The sequence below is a fragment of the Nomascus leucogenys genome, chromosome 2 (assembly GCF_006542625.1).
Source record: "Nomascus leucogenys isolate Asia chromosome 2, Asia_NLE_v1, whole genome shotgun sequence".
In the NCBI taxonomy this organism is placed as follows: domain Eukaryota; kingdom Metazoa; phylum Chordata; class Mammalia; order Primates; family Hylobatidae; genus Nomascus; species Nomascus leucogenys.
The window spans coordinates 128,657,057-128,679,351 of NC_044382.1; the positions used below are offsets into that span (position 1 = coordinate 128,657,057).

General features: G+C 35.9%; 1 protein-coding gene across 1 annotated transcript in view; it reads left to right on the forward strand.

The window, feature by feature from the left end:
* The window catches only part of PRR16 (proline rich 16), a 226,249-nt gene extending 204,461 nt beyond the window's left edge, over positions 1–21,788 (forward strand). The window contains exon 2 of the mRNA XM_003259877.3: positions 20,427–21,788. Coding sequence (XP_003259925.2) covers positions 20,427–21,182 — 756 coding nt within the window. The 3' untranslated portion in view covers positions 21,183–21,788. The remainder of the gene's footprint in view (positions 1–20,426) is intronic.
* Positions 21,789–22,295: the final 507 nt, after the last annotated feature.

A 22,295-nucleotide genomic window follows, 5' to 3' on the forward strand; every position in this document is an offset into this window, starting at 1 on the left:
GATGTTGCTCTGGGAAAATCTGAGACCAGCCTGACTTTTCTCCCTTGTGCTTGAATTGCTCCTTTTCTTGGTTCCATTGAAGTGCTGGATAATTTCTTAGTGGCAATTGTTTGCCAACAGATTTTATTGGAATACGTTGTACAATTTAAATGGCCAAATTCAATAGTTTATTCCTTTCGGAGAAATTAGCCTCTTGAATACCCTTTTTTTTTTCTGTTCCGTAATAATGGAGTCAATATGGAACTAATCCTAAAAGTAGCATTCCTTATGATGTATATCAACTTTATATATCCTCCATACCTATTCTTTTTCAGTTTCCTTTCTAATTTATTTAAATTTAACACAGAGAGATCTTTGCCTTGGGTACTGTCCTCCAGAACACTCTACTCTGTCCTCCGCCAGCTGCTACATGGGGCCAAGCATCTCTGTCCACCTAAAGTCTATATTTCCAAAGTCTGTATTTCCCCTCTAGATTACACTACAGTACCCAAGACCCTGGAATTCCCCAACCATTGTTTTAAAACACATTTCAAGGACGCGTAGTAGCTCCTTGTCATGAATTTTCTGTCTGAGGGCAGACCAAACCACTAGTATGTTTATCCTTAGACCTAAGAAATGGTTCAACAATTTGACTATTTGCAGGGACTATGGAAAGAGCTTGGAAATGTGGGCTGGGGTATCCACATATGTACGTATGAGGTTCCTCATGGTATAGGCACAGCTGGGGTGGAAAATGGAGTGTAATGGGCTATGGTCAGGCCTTGGCAGCTAGGGTTGGTTCTTCACTGCTACATCCTGACATGGAATGCTGAGTTATCCATAAATTCTGTCTACAAAATAAATTGGCCTTTCAGATCTTTTATTAAGGTATATTTTTCAAGGTAACAGGATAGAATATGTAAACATTTTTAAATAGTTTCTTACCTTGAAATGATCTTTATTTAATATTTGGATATATTGTATTTTACTCTTACCATAGGCTTTGGAAATGTTAGGAGCAGGCCTGTGTGAGAAATATCTGATTTTTTCCCTTCTGTGGTCACAATGATTATGACAATAACTCAGTTGCAATCATGTCTATTCTCCATCTTACTTCATGCATATTATTTATTAGTTTGTCGGTAGTACTATTCTGGAACTCAGTTTTTTTCTTCAGCTCTTCAATTCCTCTTCTATTTTATTCCCTTTTAATAAGCATATATCTTATTTATTTTTGTAGCACAAAGCGCTCAGGGAAATTTTTCTTCTCTTCCAAACAGCTCTTCATCTGCGTTTTGCACTATGTATTCCTTTCTTTCTTTTCTCCCCTTCCGCACACCGTATCACAATAGTGTTTATAGAGTCACCTTGCCAATTCTTTTCATCTTGCTATGTTTAATTTAAAAAGCTCTGCTTAAGAACTTCCACTGGACCTGAAAAGTGTGGTAACTTTTCCTTAACATGTTTCTCTCATGTCTAAGATTGATGATCCTCCTAGGCAAGGCCCAGCACAAAGGTGAGCTTATTTCATTCCAGACACAGTCATGTAGCTTGAAGGCCTGGGGGCCTTGGGGGCAGGAATAGGGGTGGAGGACAATTAAGGAATTTCTGCTCTTTGTACTTATTGTAGAATAAGTACATGTGTTCCAGTTCATTCCACCACCACATTCAGGGTTTTTCATAGGCTTGTGGGAAATGTCTTTCTGTGTTGTATTATTCCTACTGTCCAGTGTGACCCCACACTTCTGCCTCAATAATTCAGTCCCTGTTCACCTTTCTTGTTTCACCATTGTCAACCCTGCAGTGTGCCCTATACACTGTCCACATTTTTTTTTTTCATCTTTGGTATTCTTTGTGAAAATGCGAGGGCTTTTGTTGTTTCACTGGTACCAGTGTGAGGCTTAAGGCCAGTTTTTGGGATCTGTACCAAGTCAAGATAAAACCCCCTTTTTTTCCCTTAGCTGATAGTATTTCAAACTTAACACAGTGAATTATGCCTCCTTAGTTTTTTTGGTTTCCGCTAGTAACTAGTTATACTGTTTGTGATTTTATTGGTTACTGACAAAGGGAATTCTACTTTATTCCATCATCTCCTTTCTAAACTTTTCACTATGACCTCACTTTTTATAAGTAAAAATCATGCATGTTTGCTGTTGAAAGGTTAAAAAAGTTGAACAGGATACAAAAAGTAAAAGAAAAAAATTGTAAGTCATTTTATTTCCACTTTCCTTCAGTGCACACCGTCTACTTTAATTATTTGTTCTTACTGCCCGGAAACTTTTCCTTTGTTATTACTTCCTAGAAATTTCATTCTTCATCCTGCCATCTTAAGTAGACTTTGTACTTTAGCTCAAGCTAAAACACTGGAAGTTAAGGAAAATGAGCTTAGAAACAACTTTTCTACTATCTAAGAAGCTCTTGCCTCTCAGATAGACACATTCATATCACTGTAGAGTATATATATTTTTGGGAATTGGATTATTGTTACTTTGTTGCTTTGGACAGTTGAGTCTAAGCTACCTCCCAACCTTTTGGCACACTTTGCTAAGCAATAAAACAACTTGTAATAGAAAGTTCCTCAGTGACATGCAATGAGACTCTGGTGGGTCACAACCCATTTTCAAGTGGACTAAAGGTAACTATTGTTTACTGATAATAAATATTGAAGTTGTGGAATTAATTTACTTTAAAAAATCAACTATATTCATTAGTATGTTGATTAAAACAGTAAATGTGTAAAAAACTGGACAAATCTGGCCGGGCGCGATGGCTCATGCCTGTAATCTCAGTACTTTTGGAGGCCGAGGTGGGCGGCTCACCGGAGGTCGTGAGTTCGAGACCAGCCTTACCAACATGATGAAACCCTGTCTCCACTAAAAATACAAAAATTAGCTGGGTATGGTGGCAGATGCCTGTAATCCCAGCTACTCTGAAGGCTGAGGCAGGAGAACTGCTTGAACCTGGGAAGTGGAGGTTGCTGTGAGCTGAGATCACACCATTGCGCTCCAGCCTGGGAGACAGAGTGAAACTCACTCTGTCCAAAACAAAACAAAACAAAACAAAACACAAAACAACAAAACGGACAAATCCTTATCTCGTGCTGCAATCCTGGGAAGCATGGCCATATGAGCAGATCTTGTTAGATGCGATGAGGCAATGAAAGGTTGAGAAAAAATGTTTTCAGAGAATAAAGTGACCCTCTGCAAAGGGCATGCCCTATGATAGCTTATTGTTTAGGAAAGACTAATGCAGATATTTTAATTTTGAGGAAGATTTATCCAAGTGTTTTTTTCTAATGGGCCATAAGAGATTAACTCTATGGTGACTGCGTGTAACGACACTGAGTCTTTTAAGCAAACGGTCTCAAAATGTTGACCTGTGTGTGTGCTGATTAACTCCTACAAGCAGATTTGGCACAACTTGCTCAATCCGTTTTTTAAATTATTATTATTACACCAGTGTTTGAGAATCTGTAAATTTCATATAAAAATTGTTTAAGCTTCTCTGAAAACCTCTTGAAAAGGGCAGTCTGAGGCCCTCACACCCTCCCCTCTTTACCATAGTTCCCTGCTTGATGGTGGTGTATTCATACACCTCCCCCATTTAGTTTGCCAGCTCTACTTTGTCATATATTTGAAAACGGCTTATTGTTTTTTAAAAAATTCCTTATATATCTCTTTTGTGAATGATTAACATTAGCCTTCTGGAAAAATGTGTTATTAGAATAGGTAGATATTACAAATTACTCAGAATATTTAGGTATTATCCTCAGTTTTTGGTTTTTACGTATAAAAATCTTGTGTCTTAGAGCCCATATATCTAATCCTCCACATACTAAAATTGAAATTTCAAAACATGTTGTTCAAACTTATAATTTTAAATTACCCAGCATATTTTAAGAGGTGTTTTTTAAATAATGATATTAATTTAAAGGTCACAATTATTTCACCTTTTCTTTTAAATTAGAACTCAGTAAAAGAGAAAGTCTTGTTTTGGAAGAAAAAAGTGTTTCTGGGTTTTACGTTCACAATGTAACAAATATACTAACTGATTTTTTAAAGTAATAATCCATAGAGAATTTAATGAAGTACAATAGAAATATACAGTTTTGAACACTGGGGGCTTTGATTTTTTTTTAACTAATGAGAGTATATTTATGAAGATAAACAATGTCATTTATATGACTACCAAAGGTTTTAGGGTATAATTACAATGTTTTAAATGTTATAATGCGTAAAATAAACAATACTTTTATTCTGACCATAAGCAAAATATGTAATGTCTTTGATGCGCTGTAGGTGATGTAGGCAAATTTTATATTTGGACATGTGAAAAGTGATAAATAATGCAGATTCACAATGGGATTGGTTTTACAGTTTTCATATGTTCATTGCCTTAACATTTTTAGGAGTTAGAAAAAATATTCTATGTTTTGCCTTTCTCAGTACCACATATAGAACACGTGTATTTATAGTATCTCCCAACACAGTTTTGTTAAAATTAAACAACATGAATGGCTTTTGCTATGGATCCACTAAATTTTCTATTTTCATAAAGAAAAAAAGTGAATGTTGAAGTCTTTCTGGGATTTGGCAACAGAATGAGAACTGTAAAATATCAATTTTCAAAATCTCTTGGCAGATTTAACTGACTATTATATTTGTGATGTAGACTTCCATTGTTTTCAAATTATATGTAATTTATTTTTATAAAATATCTCTGCAGCCCCATGACAGTGAAAGCAAATGGTTAGAAAGCCTATTCTACAAGAATTTCAAATGTTAAACCCTCTCTTTCATGTCACATATTCTGGATGATTAAATCAGTCAGGAAGGTATTATATTTTAAAATGCAACCCCCTTAGTCCATTAAGAATGCTAGAACTCCAGCACAGAAAGGAATATCATAATGCTTGTATACCTTTATTAAACCAAGGATAATGTCCCCATGTGCATTCATGCTAAGCACACTCCCTTCCTGGTTGAGCCAAACTTGGTATTTTCAAGTTGTGGAGGATATGCCAAAGATGGGCTTTAGAGATTTTCAGATGTTTTCACTAACACAAAAATAAGTAATAAATGTAATGTCCCAATTTGTATCACTTTCTGTAATTTCCGTAGGTTTGCTTATGACAAGAATAATCCTTTTTTTATGACTTGCTTTATGGCACTTTTCTGTTTCAACTGCCAGCGACTGCCTATTACCTTCAGGTAAAACCCCACTCATTAGCATGGTGTTGAAGTCCCTTAGGCATTCTCAAACCTCTTCACCTGCATCTCTTTCCCTTTCCGTCTTTACACATTTCCTCCTTTTTCTAGCTTGCCTGTTTATTTACTAAAATCCTAAAATGTGCACATATACACAGACACCATACCCCTTATACTGTACTACACCGGATGATTTTGTATTCCTAAAAGTCTCGTTTTATTTTTCAAATCTTCTTCCTTTTACTGTGCATTTTATTGTGCCTAATGTGCTGCCTACTTTTTTCTACCTCTTCTCTCAAAGATCAGATATCGGAGTTTCTTTTTTTTCTTTCTTTTAAAAAAATTGCAAAGTACAGAACTAATGCTAGAAAAAAGAACCAGTTTTATCATCTCAAACTAGTGAGAGTCCAAATCAGGAATGCATCTAACCATCTTACGTTTACATGCAGTAGTGTTATCAGTATCAACATTTCTAGTAACATTACTTTGAATTCATGATAAATGCTATTATTTCTACAGTGAAAATATATGCTTGAGATATCAAGGAGAGGATAGAGTTTTCTGATCTTTTTAACAAGTAATTTAATATTGTGCATAGATACTAAGATGATTTAAGCAAATAAAGTATAATTTACTAAAATTTGCCTTCCTTTGCATTGTATACTAAACATTTTGCTCAGTATCTGAGATGTAAAAAGTAAAAACATGTCAAAATGTCATTTTAATGTAAATGTAAATATTTATTTAAAAATATTGATAAGTGTAATACTGCATATTTCAAACTTGTTTTAATATATCACATGAATATCTTCTCTCTATGAAAGTGCCATACATTTTAAATTTGTGTGTGTGTGTGTATATATATATATGAAAAATAGAAAAGTTAGAAATCTCATGAACATAACTTATTTACCACCCAAATTTATTACTTCAAAAGTTTATAATCAAGCAGAAAATGTAAACAATAAGAATCTAATATAAAACATTTTGTTGTAAGACTTTTCCTTTGATTCTTGTATGTTTATTGCTCATTCATTCAACATATATTCTTATTCTAGACGTAAATTCTCATTCTTATTCTAGACATAATGCACAGGATTTCCTGCCCTCTGGGAGGTTACAGTCTTGCCAAGGAGACAAACCTTAAGGGGCTAATTACACAAGGAATCACTGGATCACCATGTGGCACATGGTGTGAAGCTTCGACAGGAGCTCTAGGGCTGCATAACAGGACTTGAAGGCAATCGGGAAGAGTGCCTTGAGGAGATATGGGGCTAATTCTTGAAGGGCAGGTGAGGGGTCTGTGTGTGTGTGTGTGTGTGTGTGTGTGTGTGTGTGTGTGTATGTGTGTGTGTGTGTGTTGTGGGAGGAAACAGAGGAACTAGTCCTAAGTAGAGAGTGCCTTATATAAAAACCCACAGGCAGGAACTTAGCATCTTATAAGCACTAAGAGAAGTGAAAAGAGTGTGGAGTAAGGATGAGTGGCACAGGAGCATCCTGGTGTGGATGGCAGGACCTGGATCCTGGGAATATCGTAGCCTTCTTAAGTATTTCGTCTTTATCTTAAAAGCAATTGCAAATTAATTAAAGGCTTTTAATAATTATATGTGTGTGTGTGCAATAGATACATATTTAAAGAAAGTCTTCTCTAACTGCAAGGCAAAGAATGGATTGAATGGAAGAAAGAGTGGATTGGATACAGCAGGCTCTTATTCTTACTACATTACTGTGATGCTTGCAGAATATTTTTTATTGAGCTAGTTTAACATCTATAGGGAAAATTAAAATAGACAACTTGAGGATTTGTTTAATTCATACTTCACAAATACGAAAAGAGATTATAGATCTTGAAAGCTATAAGCTTGTGTTAAAGTTACACTTCCATTATCTTGAGTTACAGTCTCTTTCTGAACATGATTAACATAATAGAATCATTTTGAAGTGTATACACACAAAATGCAAGTAGTTGCATCTTGTACATCTATTAGGTTACTAAAGTAATTGTGATGAAATATGTTTCCTTTGCCACACTTTAAAGGAAGCCTCACTAGAGGCATGCGTCTGTTAAAATCACAAGACAGCTGGTGAAAACAGGAATTAAAGTTAGTAATGATATTTCAGCCATTATAATCTGTGGATAATGTTTGTTACAAAGGAAAGAAAAGTGAAAACCTCATTTACTAAAACTTATAAACAAGTAAACGTGAGAATTACATGTAGTGACCGTAACATGTAATACATTTAACTATATAGAACTATGTGATGCTTTAATATCACTTTCTCCCTTAGTACTTGTTTTATGTTTGTTTTCCCAAAATAGCATTTCGGCATATGCCAGTTAGAAGTTAGAAGTGGTGCCTGATGATTTGGGGCATTTCTACGTATTTCAAGTGCAGCTCACAAATGCTTATGGTTGTATGACAGAATGAATTAAATGAAACCAGGTACTTTGCTGTTATTTTATGGGTCTTTAAAAAGCACATAAACATCTTGTTTTACAAATTATAGAGTTAAAATTTTTACATCATTTAGTGTTTCAATTAACATAAACTCCTGAATCTTGTGTAATTTTTCAAGGCTACAAGCGTCTGTTAACATTTTTACACAAATCTTATCTACAGTGGAATTTTATATTTAGATATGGGCTGTCCGTATACTTTCTATGCTATGGCTATAAAATAATTAGACTTAAAACATGAACATACTAGGCCGGGCACAATGGCTCATGCTGGTAATCCCAGCACTTTGGGAGGCTGAGGTGGGTGGATTGCTTGAGATCAGGTGTTTGAGACCAGCCTGTGCAACATAGCAAAAACCCATATCTAAAAAAAAAAAAAAAAATTAGCCAGGCATGGTGGCACATGCCTGTAATCCCAACTACTCAGGAGGTTGAGGCAGGAGAATCACTTGAACCTGTGAGGCGGTGGCTGCATTGAGCCAAGATTGCACCACTGCACTCCAGCCTGGGCGACAGAGTGAGGCCCTTTCTCAAAGAAAAAAAAATAACCTACTAAAACATGTGCATTCATCTACAGTCTGTGTACAAATACCTCCCACATTTTTTTTATCAATGCTGTAAATACATATCTTTTGGAAATTGAGCTTTAAAGTTTCAACTGATCTCTAAACTCTCACATGTCGACACTACAGGGCCTCCTGCAACCTCTTAACTGCTTTTTCGGCCATGTGTCATACTGATATGCCATCTACCTACTTTATTTTTACCAATATAGAAAAAAATTGTCCTTCATACCTCAATGCCACTGTATATGCTGTTGCCTCTGCCCCCCAAAAAGGCAGGGTTAAATGTAATGTTTCTTGGATCCTATGCATCTCTTATTTCTTGGATTCCATTTTTATTGTGCCAGAATATCTCCTTAATTAACTTTTAAAGAATGGATGTGAAGGAAGGAAGTGTTTTTGTCCTTAATATCTAAAAATATTTTAATTTGCTTTTACAAAAGATTATTAATTTAGCCAGGAATTAAAATTGGAGTTGAAATAATTTGTTCTGGAACTTTTGAAGTTACTAGTAAAATGTCTTTCACTGTCTATTCCTCCTGAAGAAACTGTATGGATCATGTGATTTGTATTTTTTTCTGAGTGTCTTGAAGTGACTTTTCTTTCTTTTTCATTCATTCTCATCAGCACTCAGTTGGCCCTTTACATCTGAAGCTGCATTTCTGTTGTCAACCATGAAATTTTTACTCTTCCATTATTTATTTTATTATTACCATCTCACATTTTCTCTTTTTCTGTTTCTGGAAATCTTTAATCAGTTTTTGAAGCTCCAATATTGATCTTTTTGCTCTCTATGTCTTTTAACTTTTTTCTTGTATTTTTAAAATATATTTTTGCTTTATATTTGATAATATTTCTAAGATTTTATTTTTATCTTTAAACCTATTAATATTTTTAAAATTTAACATTTGTTTTATATTCCAATTTTTTATTTTATTGCTTTTTTACGTATGTGTTATTATTTTATAACTGCAGTACATTTTCAAGCATCTCTAAATAGATTAATTAGACTTACTACAAAGTTCTATTTAGTTCACTAATAATGGCAGCTTCATCTTCAACATTGATCAATTCATTCATTTTGGTCCTTCTGTTTTGTGTTGTTGCTTATTTCAAAAATCTCATGATACTTAGTCGTATGTTCTTATAATATAGATGTTTTAGAATCTTCCCACATATGGAGCAAGAGCAAATGGCTGGATGCTGTGACTCCATCTTCATGACTTTCCCAATGGAAAAAATGGAGAGCTTTATTCGGAGCTGCTGTTAACCGTACTCAGAGCATTCTTATCCAGAGACATTGTCCCATATTTTTATAGAAAGGATTTCAGTTTTTTTCTTAAGGTTATTAGCTGTTACTATGTTGACAATCGTGTTGTATGTGAAAGAGTGTGGGACCATTAGACACAATGTGTTCTTGTGAAATACAGTGATTCAACAATGCCCCACTCTTAACTTTTGTATTGCTTCTCACTTCCACTTTTTCTGTATTCCACTTTCAAATTTAAAATCCTTCTGGAACTTCATCAGTACTTTTTCCACCTTTTTATTAACTCATCTGTATGTTTATGAAAATCTCTGGTTAGATTTCACTTTTCTCTGGAAGTTTTCTGAGTTTATTACTATTCTTACTTCTTTACTCTCATTTAAAGATGATCTGAGGAGGAAGACATGAAGTGCATATGGTCAGTCTCATTTAAACTAGAAACTTATTTTTTATCCTCAATGTCTTACATATTACCAGATGAATAGTACTTGCACAATAAATTATGATTGAATCCAATTGAACACACAGAAAAATAAGACAAATTGCATTATAGTTTTACTTGCTTTTGACCAAAAATATTATTAGGTATTAAATACTTAATTTATCAGGCTCAACTATGAATAATGATTGTTATCTATTATAAAATCTAGTTTATTTCCAGAGAACAGGAGGTAAGTTGCCGCTTATATGCATATTATAAAAGGAAAAACACAACACCTCCCAAAAATCCACCTTACTCTGTTTCCAAAAAAACTTGCAAAAAAAAATTTAGTAAAAATTTTAAGTATATATCCTCCATATTTACTTTCTGACAGTGTGATTAGATGTGTACCTTTGTGTGGGTGTGTGTATTTTATTGTCACTGTTTGTTTGTTTTAGTATCTCTTTCAGAGAAAGCTTGTTGCTTTGGAATATCCTTTCTTCTTAATTTTGTAGAAGAACCATATCCCAGATAAAAGTCTACATTCCCCGGTATCCATGCATCAAGATGACTTTATTTTGACTGGTGAGATATAAGCAAATAAAATGTATTGCTCCTAAAACATCCCCTTAAAAAAGAATAGTTATGACTTCCCCACCCTTTTTCATTCTACCTTTTGAAACGTATATGTGAAGGCAGGGCCCCAGTCCTGAATTTAGACATGAAAATGGAGCCCACCCCCTTGGTATAGCAGGCAGAAAGTTAGACAGACCTTGGGTCTCTAACAACATCAAGATGTCTAACTTACTCTGGATTATGTTTATTACATATATATATATATATATACATGCTTTTCCAAATATATCAAGGAAAAAAGAAAGAGTTAAATAATACAATTATGGTGCTTGAGATGTTTCAGACAGCAAAGACAGACATGCTTAATTGCGTTAGGTGATAAGGAGAACTTAGGAACAATGTGGAACTATGTCAGGAGCCGATTGGCCTCATCTCTAAGAAACAATAATATAGTTAACGAAATATGATTCCTCTGGAAATCCAAAGACAGGCCCAGGAACCCAATGCAGTTCTAGTCTTCCCTTTGGAAACAAGTATTTGGTGAAGATCCCCTGAGCGACTTTTTCATAATGGACATTGGACATTTTCAGAAGTCAAAAGAGGCCCGAGTCACTCCTAATTTTTAAGGTTTTTATAGGTTCTTCTAAATAAATAAATACCAAAGAGAAGCTAACCAAATTGTGAGATAATTTAAATATTTCCATTTATTACATTGTTTCTAGCACAAGTAGAATTCAATATAATTTTACCTGTCAGAAGATAACCACAGGGTTTATTCACACATATCAGTTCATATACAGTCTATCAGAAATAGTGTGATCTAGCAGAAGAACACGAAGTTGTAGGCTGTATAATGAAGTGCTTATTTTCATCCTGTCGGTAGATTAGGATAGGTGGGTAGAGATTTTTAACATTTTATATGAAGTGTGTGTGCGGTGAGTATGAACTCAGGGCAAAGTGGCCCTCCTGTGTCCTTGCTGGAATATCCTCACTGTTGGCTGGGCGCGGTGGCTCACACTTGTAATCCCAGCACTGTGGGAGGCCGAGGTGGGTGGATCACGAGGTCAGGAGATCGAGACCACGGTGAAACCCCGTCTCTACTAAAAATAAAAAAAATTAGCCAGGCGTGGTGGCGGGCGCCTGTAGTCCCAGCTACTCGGAGAGGCTGAGGCAGGAGAATGGCGTGAACCCAGGAGGCGGAGCTTGCAGTGAGCCGAGATTGAGCCACTGCACTCCAGCATGGGTGAAAAAGCGAGACTCCGTCTCGAAAAAATAAAAATAAAAATAATATCCTCACTGTTCCCTCCACTGCTTCCTGCCTTGTCTCTGTTAGGCTTATATGACGGCTCTTCCAGAGGAGGGTATTTCAGTTGCTATCCTATAAATTATGCCTGTGTTGGACACAGTTCTTTTACCCACCAGCATTTGGACTCAGCTACTGAGAAAGGTCACATAGTTATGGGAAGATAGTGTATTTACTGGTCTCCTTCTCTTGGTAGAAATTCCTATAGCTCCCATAAATTTCTCTTTTCAGTTCTTTGCTGATAATGCCACCATATTTAAAATGTGATTGTTTTTGTAAGTCAATCTTAAAGATCTTACAGGAATCTATAAATGTTCTTGGAAAGGTTTCAGTCAGGGTTAAGTTCCTTTTTTATCTCCATTAAGTTTGTTATTGAAAATTCTTGTGGTTGAGAGTTGTTGACAAGGAGGAGCTAAAGATTCACTCAAATTGGAAGAGGTTTTCATTTTGTTTTGTCCTTAAGGCAATTTAATTATATTTTTTTTATTAAAAAAGATAAGTAAGATTTAGGTTCTAAATGCACTTATTGCTATATGGAAATGTATTTGAAGAAAAATATATACTTAAACTCTCTTAGTTGTTTTGGAGTTGGACTAAACTGCTTTTTTTTTTTTTTTTTTTTTTTTGAGACGAAGTTTTCTCTGTTGCCCAGGCTGGAGTGCAGTGGAGCGATCTTGGCTCACTGCAAGCTCCGCCTCCCGGGTTCACGCCGTTCTCCTGCCTCCGCCTCCCAAGTAGCTGGGACTACAGGCGTTCACCACCACGCCTGGCTAATTTTTTGTATTTTTTAGTAGAGACGGGGTTTCACCGTGTTAGCCAGGATGGTCTCGATCACCTGACCTTGTGATCCGCCCGCCTCAGCCTCCCAAAGTGCTGGGATTAAGCTGTAAACTGCTTTTTATGTCCAAGCTTTGGAGCAAGGCTTTACGAGTTAGGCAAAATAGGAAGAGAGCTCACCAAGTCTCACCAATTCTATATTTTTCTCTGTCCCATTTTTATGTGTCTTTCTGGGCCATCTGGGATTGGAGGGATTAAAGATGTTGAAAATCAGACCCAACCATGGAAAGCTTGGGTAGGATGGAAATAAAGGCAATAAATGACTTTTTCCATAGTGTCTACATTTATTCAGTTCCCTCACTAGGCAAATTCTTAGTGAATTCTTACCATGAATTCTTACCAGCAGTCACTGTGCTCTCTGCCAGGGATAAAAGATGGAAACACATGCTTATATGTTCTGAGGGGAATACACATAAATAGAGAGTCCCAATACATTAAGGCAATTGTAGTAATAAAAGGACAAAGCACAGTGGGAGCTTAGGAAGAGGAGCTACTAATAGTTTTTTTATCTTGCTACTTTGCTGAATTTGTTTACCAATTCTAATAGTGTTTTGGTGGGGTTTCTTGTCTTTTCTAAATACAAGATCATATTGTTCACAAATAAAGATAATTTAACTTCTTATTTCCCAGTTTGGATTCCCTTTCTTTCTCTTATCTAATTGCTCTAGCTAGGACATCTGAATTCCACTCTAATGACACCTCTATGGTGCCATTACCTTTATTCATTGCATTTTAAGATTTATAGAAGTAATATAAACTGAATTTGGATTTCCACAAATAACTTAGATTATATAATTATTTAATTTCTTCTAAATCTGCTTTTCTGTTTTGAAATTAGATATATTTATCCATATGTGAAAATATTGAGATTGAAATATTGAAATATTGAAAATATATTGTGATTCCTAACTCATATTTATCACTATTCTTAATTATTCCACAGTCTACTACGGCTTCCTTGTGTGCATGGTTTAAAAAACCTCCTGGGATTGTCAAACACAACGTCTGCCATTATCCTTGTTTTAAAACTCTCCTTGTTTCACTGTGATTAACAAAGTCCTCCACAGACCCAAATAACCACAATTATTTGGACAAATGACTCAATTTCAAGTTTGAGATACATTTTTTTCTAGATACCTGATGTTAGTTGTGGATGTTCCTAGATTTATGATTGATGCCATGCTATCTTCTCACCTCCAAATGTCTGCAAAAAATCTAACCCTTCAGTCTTTCTTTCATTTTGTTTTATCTTTAATTTCTATCATGTCTGTGGTTACTATTCCTTTAGGTGCAATTCCATACTTTGAAATACCGTAAGCAAAACAGAGATGTGCAATTATAAGGATACAGTGGATTCCTTTTCTAGGTGATTTATTTACTTCTCACTTGGCTGTAATAAAATCTAATTGGTTAAGTAAATAAAATGCAGCACCGTTCAGTGTGTTTTCCACATAGCATCTGTAAGATTTACTTATTTTATTTCTTTCTAAATATATTTAGCTAATGTTAGATATTTACTATTCAACCTTAACAGAAAGGGGAAGAAACCCTGCCCCTTGCCACAACATGGATGGTCTTGAAAGACCTTATGCTAAATGAAATAAGCCAGATCCAGAAAGAAAAATATTGCATGATCTTACTTATATGTGGAATCTAAAACAACAACAACAACAAAATCAGTGGTTACCATGGTCTGAGTTGAGGGACAGGGAATGGGGAAATGTAGGTCAAAGGATACGAAATAGCGAATATGTAGGATGAACACATTGAAAGATTTAATGTACAATATGAGGGCTATAGTTAATAATATTGTATTGTATTTAGGATTTTTGCTAAATGAGTAGATTATAGCTGCTCTTGTTGGGGAGAAATGGGTAACTCTGTGAGATGATGGATATGCTCATTCGTTCCACTGTAGAAACCACTTCACTGTATATGCATTTTATAACCTCATGTGTACCTTAAATATCCACAATAAAATTTATTTAACAAATGTTAACATTTTCTCAGCATGACTTTATATCCTTTTAAAAGAAATAAAATATTGATGTTATGTAGCTGATGCCTTCCTTCATTCGTTCCTGTTTCTCCTTCTCTGAATTTGATGTGTATTATTTATTTCCAGGTATTAACTAAACTACCTGTGCTTCTATGCATAAACAAAATATACCTACTGAATATATCTTTTTATTATTTCTTAAAATATTCAACATTAGGTTTTTGAGATTTATCCCTGCTGATACATATAGAACTAGTTAATTCATTTTAACTACTTTATATTTGCTAATACAATCACTTTTTAATAGATACTTAGGTTGTTTCCAATTTCTTGCTATAACAAAAATGAAAAACCTGCAAGGAATATCCTTGTGTATTTCCAACCCTGTGAACACCTATAGGACTTTCCCCGGCGTAGTCGAGGCTGTGTTCCTAGTAGAATTGCCACAAAGTGTGTACCTTATTCAATTTATAAGATACTCTTTAAAAGTTGTCTGAACTACTGAATTTACATTTGCACTGACAGTGCATAAGTTCCGATTATACACATCATCACCAACAATTGGGATTATCAGATTGTTTCATTTTTACCAAACCATTGAGTTTGAAATGTTATGTTGTTTTCTCAAGTTTGCATGACCTCGATTACTAGTAAGACTGAGTGTGTGGTTTTTAGTGTTTGGAAATTTGTGTTCACTTCCTGTGAATTGCTACTTCATAATCTTTCTTCCACTCATTTGTGTGTGTACACATGAACATGAACTCTAAATTATGTTTTATTCACCTAAGTTGGTATAGATACTATACTGTTGCTTTGCTCCGGAAAGATTTGGAGTAAGTTCTGTGCTTGGAATTAATATGGCTGCATCAGGTTGCATTTGGATATTTCCCTGATATATCTTATTTCTATAACTTTATATTGTCTTTCTGTGTCTCTTTTTGACAGAAATCGCTACTTTTATACATTGTTTTAATCTATTTACACTCTTGTGATTGCAAATATATTGGCATCATTTATTCTATTGTATTATAGAGCGACTTTCATTTACGATACTTTTTGTTGTCATTTTTTAAGATTTCTTATTTTCTGCCTTTTTAGATTTATTGAGTTTCCTTTTTATTTCTTATTTTATTTTATTGCTCACTTTTTATTTCTTATTTATTTTGGAAGTGATAATTTTATATCTGTTATTTCAATAGTTTCTCTAAAATTTACAAATACACTTTTGACTTAATAAAGTTAATCAGTATCAGATAGATATTATCTAATAATTTTCCTCACATACACAACAAAGACAATGAACTTAAATAGTTTAATTCTGATTGTCCTACAATCAGACATGTTCTTTTTCCTAGTATTTAGCTTCACATTTTTCTTACCCTGTCCCAAATTAGTCATTAATATATTATGTTTTGTAATCAATGCATAACTTGACTTACTTGTTTACCAATGCCTTTGTTTATCTATGCTTCTCGCATTCCAGTTCTTCCTTCTGATTATTTACCTTTCACTGAATTTTCATTTATCAATGCTTTCAGCACTGAGCTATAAGAGCAATACTCTCTCAGTCTTTGTTGTCTAAATATGTCTATTTTTCTCACTTCTATATCAGTTAAACTATATTAACATTCCCAATTATTTTTCAGTATGAACCTATTTCTAAATTATCTTGGGACCACTGTTACTTGTGTGAAGATCTGTCAGACTAATTTTTGTTACTCTATAAATATTTGGTGTTCCCTTTTTTGTGGTTGTAAAACTTTTATCATTGCTTTTCAGTGTTTTCTAGTTTCACTATGGTATGTCTGAGTGAGAGTGTTTATATTTTCTTGTTTGAAACTCTGTGTACTTTAGAGGACACTTCAGTTCTGAAAGTACTAATTCATTGTCTATTTGAATACTACTTCTCTCACTTCTGCAACTCTTTAAAAGAAAAATATTTGATACTTTATCATATCATCTCAAAGGCTCTCACAAGATAGCTGCTACCTAACTATCCAACCTCATCTCTCACAGTGCCCTTGAGCCAAAACAGTCTTTAAATCACTCACACTCAGGTGATCTCTTCTGTCAGAGGACCTTTATCAGTCTCTTTCCTGAGCAGACTGCTTGAACCACTCTTCTGCCGGTAAGCTCCAACTCATCCTTACAGAGTGCTTCACTGACCTTTCTGATGGGGTCTTCCTCTTCTCTTATAACATCTTATATTCTTCAGAGCGCTTGAGCTAGTTGCACTTTTAAAATTACTTGTTTGAGGATCTAGTCAAAGTCAGGCCCTTTCATGGATTGTCTGCTCCATGAAAGCAGTGTTTTGTTTGTTTTTTATTCTCTTGGAATTTTATAGGTGCTCGGGAAATAACATAGAGACTGAAACCAGGTAGGAAGCATAAAACCAGCCGGAACTGAGGTGGCATTTATTCATTTCTGAAAATCAGCTTCACTTCCCCATAAAAGACCTGTTTTCTCTCCTTTGCTGCAGAATTAACTATGATAAAATGTGTGGGGTAGATAACCTCCAGGTGAAATAGGACAAGGACCCATGAGCCAAGACTGTCTCTCTACCTCTCACATTCTTTAGATAGCCTTTCACTTTAGTTTCTAGATAGAGCTGGAGAATATGCAACCAACTTGGTGGTCATTTATGGATAAATTCTTTTCTTCCCATTTTCTTCTAGAATAACTGAGCAAGTTTTGAAGTAACAACCACTTCCAAAAATCAAATTGGAAAGAAAATGCTTTTGCTCACACTTAAACTGAAGAAATAACCCTCGGAACATTTACTTAACAAATATTTGCTGAGCCCATAATTAGTACCGGTTGTTATGTTAGGCCTTTAGAATGCAATAGAAAAAATTTTAAGGATGTGTCAGAGTTAACCTAAGAGAAGAAGGAAGAGCATTTCAAGAAGAAATAATGGTTTGTGCAAACATTCTGTGGCAGGAAGCAGACAGGCAATTTTGAGGGCGTAAAGAAGACCAGAGAGATTGGGAACAGAAATACAGAGTTGAGGATTGAGAGTTATTCAGGAGCGTGAGACAGTGACTAGAACTGACTCATACTAGCTAAAAAGCCAATCATATTTTTAAAAATTTTGTGAGCTGGTTGGTTGTTAAACACAATAGTTATTAAAAGTGAAACTGGGCTGAAGCGAGTGGATCATGAGGTCAGGCGTTTGAGACCAGCCTGGCCAACATAGTGAAATCTCGTCTCTTTTTGTATTTTGTAAAAATACAAAAAATTAGCTGGGTGTGGTGGTGGGTGCCTGTAATCCCTGCTACTTGGGAGGCTGAGGTGGGAGAATTGCTTGAACCTGGAAGATGGAGGTTGCATTATGCTGAGATTGCATCACTGCATTCCAGCCTGGGCGACAGTGTGACACTCCGTCTCAAAAACAAAAAAGTGAAACTGTATAAACTTACACTAATTACATTAAAAACAAACATTTTCTAATTGTTCCCTGTTATTTTTAATTATTTTACTGCAGTTCACTATTATTTGTGCTCGAGTTTATTTATGTATAGTACACTTTTTAATTGTGTGCTACTGTACATTTATTCCCAACCTCAGATTCAGTAATGTCACATTACTAACCTGAAATCAACCACAGTGGGATTTTACGCAAAACCTTTCAAATGAAGACTTCCTTACACTGCCAAGAGCCAGCTGATAAACACCAGTATTCCACTGAGTGAGACTATGCAGAATCCTGAAGTCTGTTTTCAGAATTGATCTTTATCACAGGAGAAATGAGCAGACATAGAAAGGGTTTAAACAGGGAGTTAACAAAAGCACATTTCTGCTTCAGAAAAAAAAAAAAAAGAAAACGTCATTGAGACTACCGAAATGAAAGAAAGCAAAGTGGCTTTGGATAGTCCATATGGTAAATCATAGAGGCTCAGAGTAGGATGACAGAAGTGAAAATGGAGGAAAGTGAATGGATTTAAGATTCATTATTTAGGAGCTAAAATAGAAGGACTTGTTCTCCTGACCAGAAGGCAAGTGAAAGGGTGACATCAAATAGAGTTTCTGGATTTCTGATGATTCAGATATGAGGTTTGTGCTGTCATTTGCTAAAATAGAAAATACTAGAAGAAATTTGTTGAATTTATTATATTTGTTGAATGTTTTGAAACTGCTGAGTTTGCAGGCCTTTGAGACATCCAAAGACTGGGCCCTGGTGGCCTTTACCTGCCTGGTGTAATCAATCACTTAAGAGCCTCATGAGGAGGAAGTAAAGTCTATATCCTGTCCAATGTCTAGATGCTTTTGGTGTTTTCATTTTGAGCCCAATCCTGCCACCATGTGACAAAGAGCCAACTTCACAGTTGATTAAACTTAGACCTAAGTAAGAGAGGAGGGAAAAATCTCCATATGGAATAGATGTGATGGAAATGTGTGAAATGAAGGAACTGTCTCCTTACATAAACTATTTTTAAAACAACCCATAACTTTTCCATTCTCATATATGTATAACAGTGCATGTATGGTGGCTATGAGAATGGCTTCCAAGACCTCTGAATGCAGAGTGTAGATGACTGAGGACCCTGATGCTGTACTCTGAAAGTCAGCATTTGAGCAGTGACCACACTGCTGCTCCCAGCCAATGACTGAACAGGGCAGAGACACTAAGGTAGCCCTGTTATGGGAGATCCTTGCCAAAGTCTCCTTAGAACTGCATTGTCTAAGATACTTCCATTCAATGTTCCTGTCTTCACAACCTCTCTCCTTAACGTGGGTTCCCACCTGCCTTATGCTCTGATGCCTCTGCCAGCCTTATGTGAGTCCGTGGCTCCTCTGCCTGGTACCTGTAGTAGCCCTTGACTGGTGTGACTTCCTGTCATTCCCCCAGTGATAGTAAACATCTGCTTTGTATTAGTTTAGGGTCCTGGGCCCAAATAATTTTCTTTCCCTTTCTCCAAGGTGAGACAGCTTTTGCTTCTACCCTCTCTCAGAAGCAAAAGATCTTTGCCTGTGTCTTACAGGTTGGAGGGTTTCTTGCTACTGCACCAGTAAAGGTTCTGCTTTATAAGGGAGAACAGTCTGAGAAATAAATGGGGTTTTGTGCCTGTGTGCCCAACAGGGCCTCTCTTCCATCTCTTTCCTCCTCTCAGCATGAGAGGTCTGTGAAAAGGAGGCCATGAGTGAGTACAGATGATACTGTGTCTGAGACTCCCAAGGATTCTAAATTGTCATAGTAGCACATATTCAACCTTTAATTAGTCATCAAAGTTTTAGTTGTTTTCTTTATTCACTCTGATGGTTGCTGCCTTTTTTCCTGTGATTTTCTAAAGGTTGAACAGTTGATGTTTTCTGTATATCCTCGGAGGGCTTGAAACTCTTGACAGTCAAGTTCATTTGGTTGCCTTGTGAGGTCAAGTCTCTGTTGGTCTCAAGAAAATTTACGATTTTGCAGATTATCTTTTTTTTTTAATTTCAAGATTGGAAGCAATGTTCTACAGCTTTCTACATGTTAAGCAGGAGGGCAACGCCCTCTGATTATTTTTAAAAATCAGTTATATTCCTGCATCAGGTTTCATATTTTATGGGTGGCTATATCAGAGCCAGAAATAGAACGTATATATAAATCATATGTTATGTTCTAAGCATGTGAAATTATATTATCGAACAGTTGGTCCTCTGTGTGATGGTCACTATTCTGTAAATTTATTGACTAAAAACATCAAGCAGCAATGGAATGCTCAGTTCAATATCAGTTAAAGCTTCCATAGCAGATTTCCCCTAGACAATAAGAAATCGTTTCTAGTATACTTTGTTTGGGTCATTCTTCAAAACAATTACCTTGTCCTTTCCACTAGGTGGTTGACCAGATTGACACCCTGACCTCTGACCTACAGCTGGAGGATGAGATGACTGACAGCTCCAAAACGGACACGCTGAATAGTAGCTCAAGTGGCACAACAGCTTCCAGCCTAGAGAAGATCAAAGTGCAGGCTAATGCACCGCTTATTAAACCCCCAGCACACCCATCTGCTATCCTCACGGTCCTGAGAAAGCCAAACCCTCCACCACCTCCTCCAAGGTTGACACCTGTGAAGTGTGAAGACCCCAAAAGGGTGGTTCCAACTGCCAATCCTGTAAAAACCAATGGCACCCTTCTACGAAATGGAGGCTTACCAGGTGGACCTAACAAAATTCCAAATGGAGATACCTGCTGCATACCCAACAGTAACTTGGACAAGGCTCCAGTCCAGCTTCTGATGCATAGACCTGAAAAAGACAGATGTCCCCAGGCAGGACCTCGAGAACGAGTTCGGTTTAATGAAAAAGTACAGTACCATGGCTATTGTCCTGACTGTGATACCCGGTATAACATAAAAAACAGGGAGGTCCATTTACACAGCGAACCTGTCCACCCACCAGGAAAGATTCCTCACCAAGGCCCTCCCCTCCCTCCTCCATCCCATCTCTCTCCTTTCCCATTAGAAAATGGGGGAATGGGAATAAGCCACAGTAACAGCTTCCCCCCTATCAGACCTGCAGCTGTGCCTCCTCCCACTGCACCAAAACCACAGAAGACGATCTTGAGGAAGTCAACCACTACAACCGTGTGATGTATGCCATTAAAAAAATTGGTTTTTTAAATTTTCTATATTATAAACATAAAATAAGTAATGAGCACTTTCTACTCAAGCAATAAAAAGCCCAAATATATTAATCCTGCATTCAGCAAAGTGGCATAAAAATCACCTGGTAAGTATGCAGCACATTGCTTATATCCTGGGTATGCATTATTTTAAATGTTGTATCATTAAAAACCTCAGAATGATGAAAAATATGAATGATGCATTGTTTTTGCAATTGACCTATGACAAACTGTGAACCTGCAGATTTCACCTATTTTGATTTACTATAAGAGCTGGGATTTGATTCATTTTATTTATGCCTAAGTCATCTATGCATTAACATGTCATATTCTTAACTTTGATCTAATGCTTTTTACTAGGAAATTTTAATACTGAAGGACTATTTTATTATTTTTTTCTAAAGATGTTTGTCACTAGTTTTTCATTATTAAATGCTGAGGCCAATACCAAGAAGTTTATTTTCTATATTATACAATTATTAATTACATGCTCAGCTATATATGTAATAAAATACTTTGGTCTGTGGAAATATTGTTAAATCAATAAACAATAGTAAATAATGACAAAAGCAAATGTTCCTCAGAATTAAAATGAAGTAGTGGTTCATTTAATCTCACTTAACATTCCTCAAAGTGGGCAGCAAATCTGACAGAGTTTGGAGAAGTTACAGTGAGTGTATATCAGAATTTTCTAAATGAAATATCATATTCCACATCATAAATCGAAATTTACACACTACATATTTTATACTTCCATTTGGTACTTCAAGAGCCTTCTGTTGAACTCTCCCTATGTTGCCAAGCCCTCCTCATACTCAGCATTCTTCCAGGATGTACCCTAAACTATTACATTGAGGCTGTAGGGTGTTTTGCCTCCTGCATTAGCAAGCTCTCTTCCTCCCCAAGTGGACCCACATTTATAGGAGAATTATAGGGGGATATCTGAATGCTTCTGGTATCAGGATGTGTTCAGCATTGGGCGTAAGTTTTTCCCCCTCAGAGTTGAAAGATACCATGCGCTGTTGCTGTCTTCTAAAAGAAAGAGAAGAAATCTTTCCTTCTAACATCAAATAAAAATCCT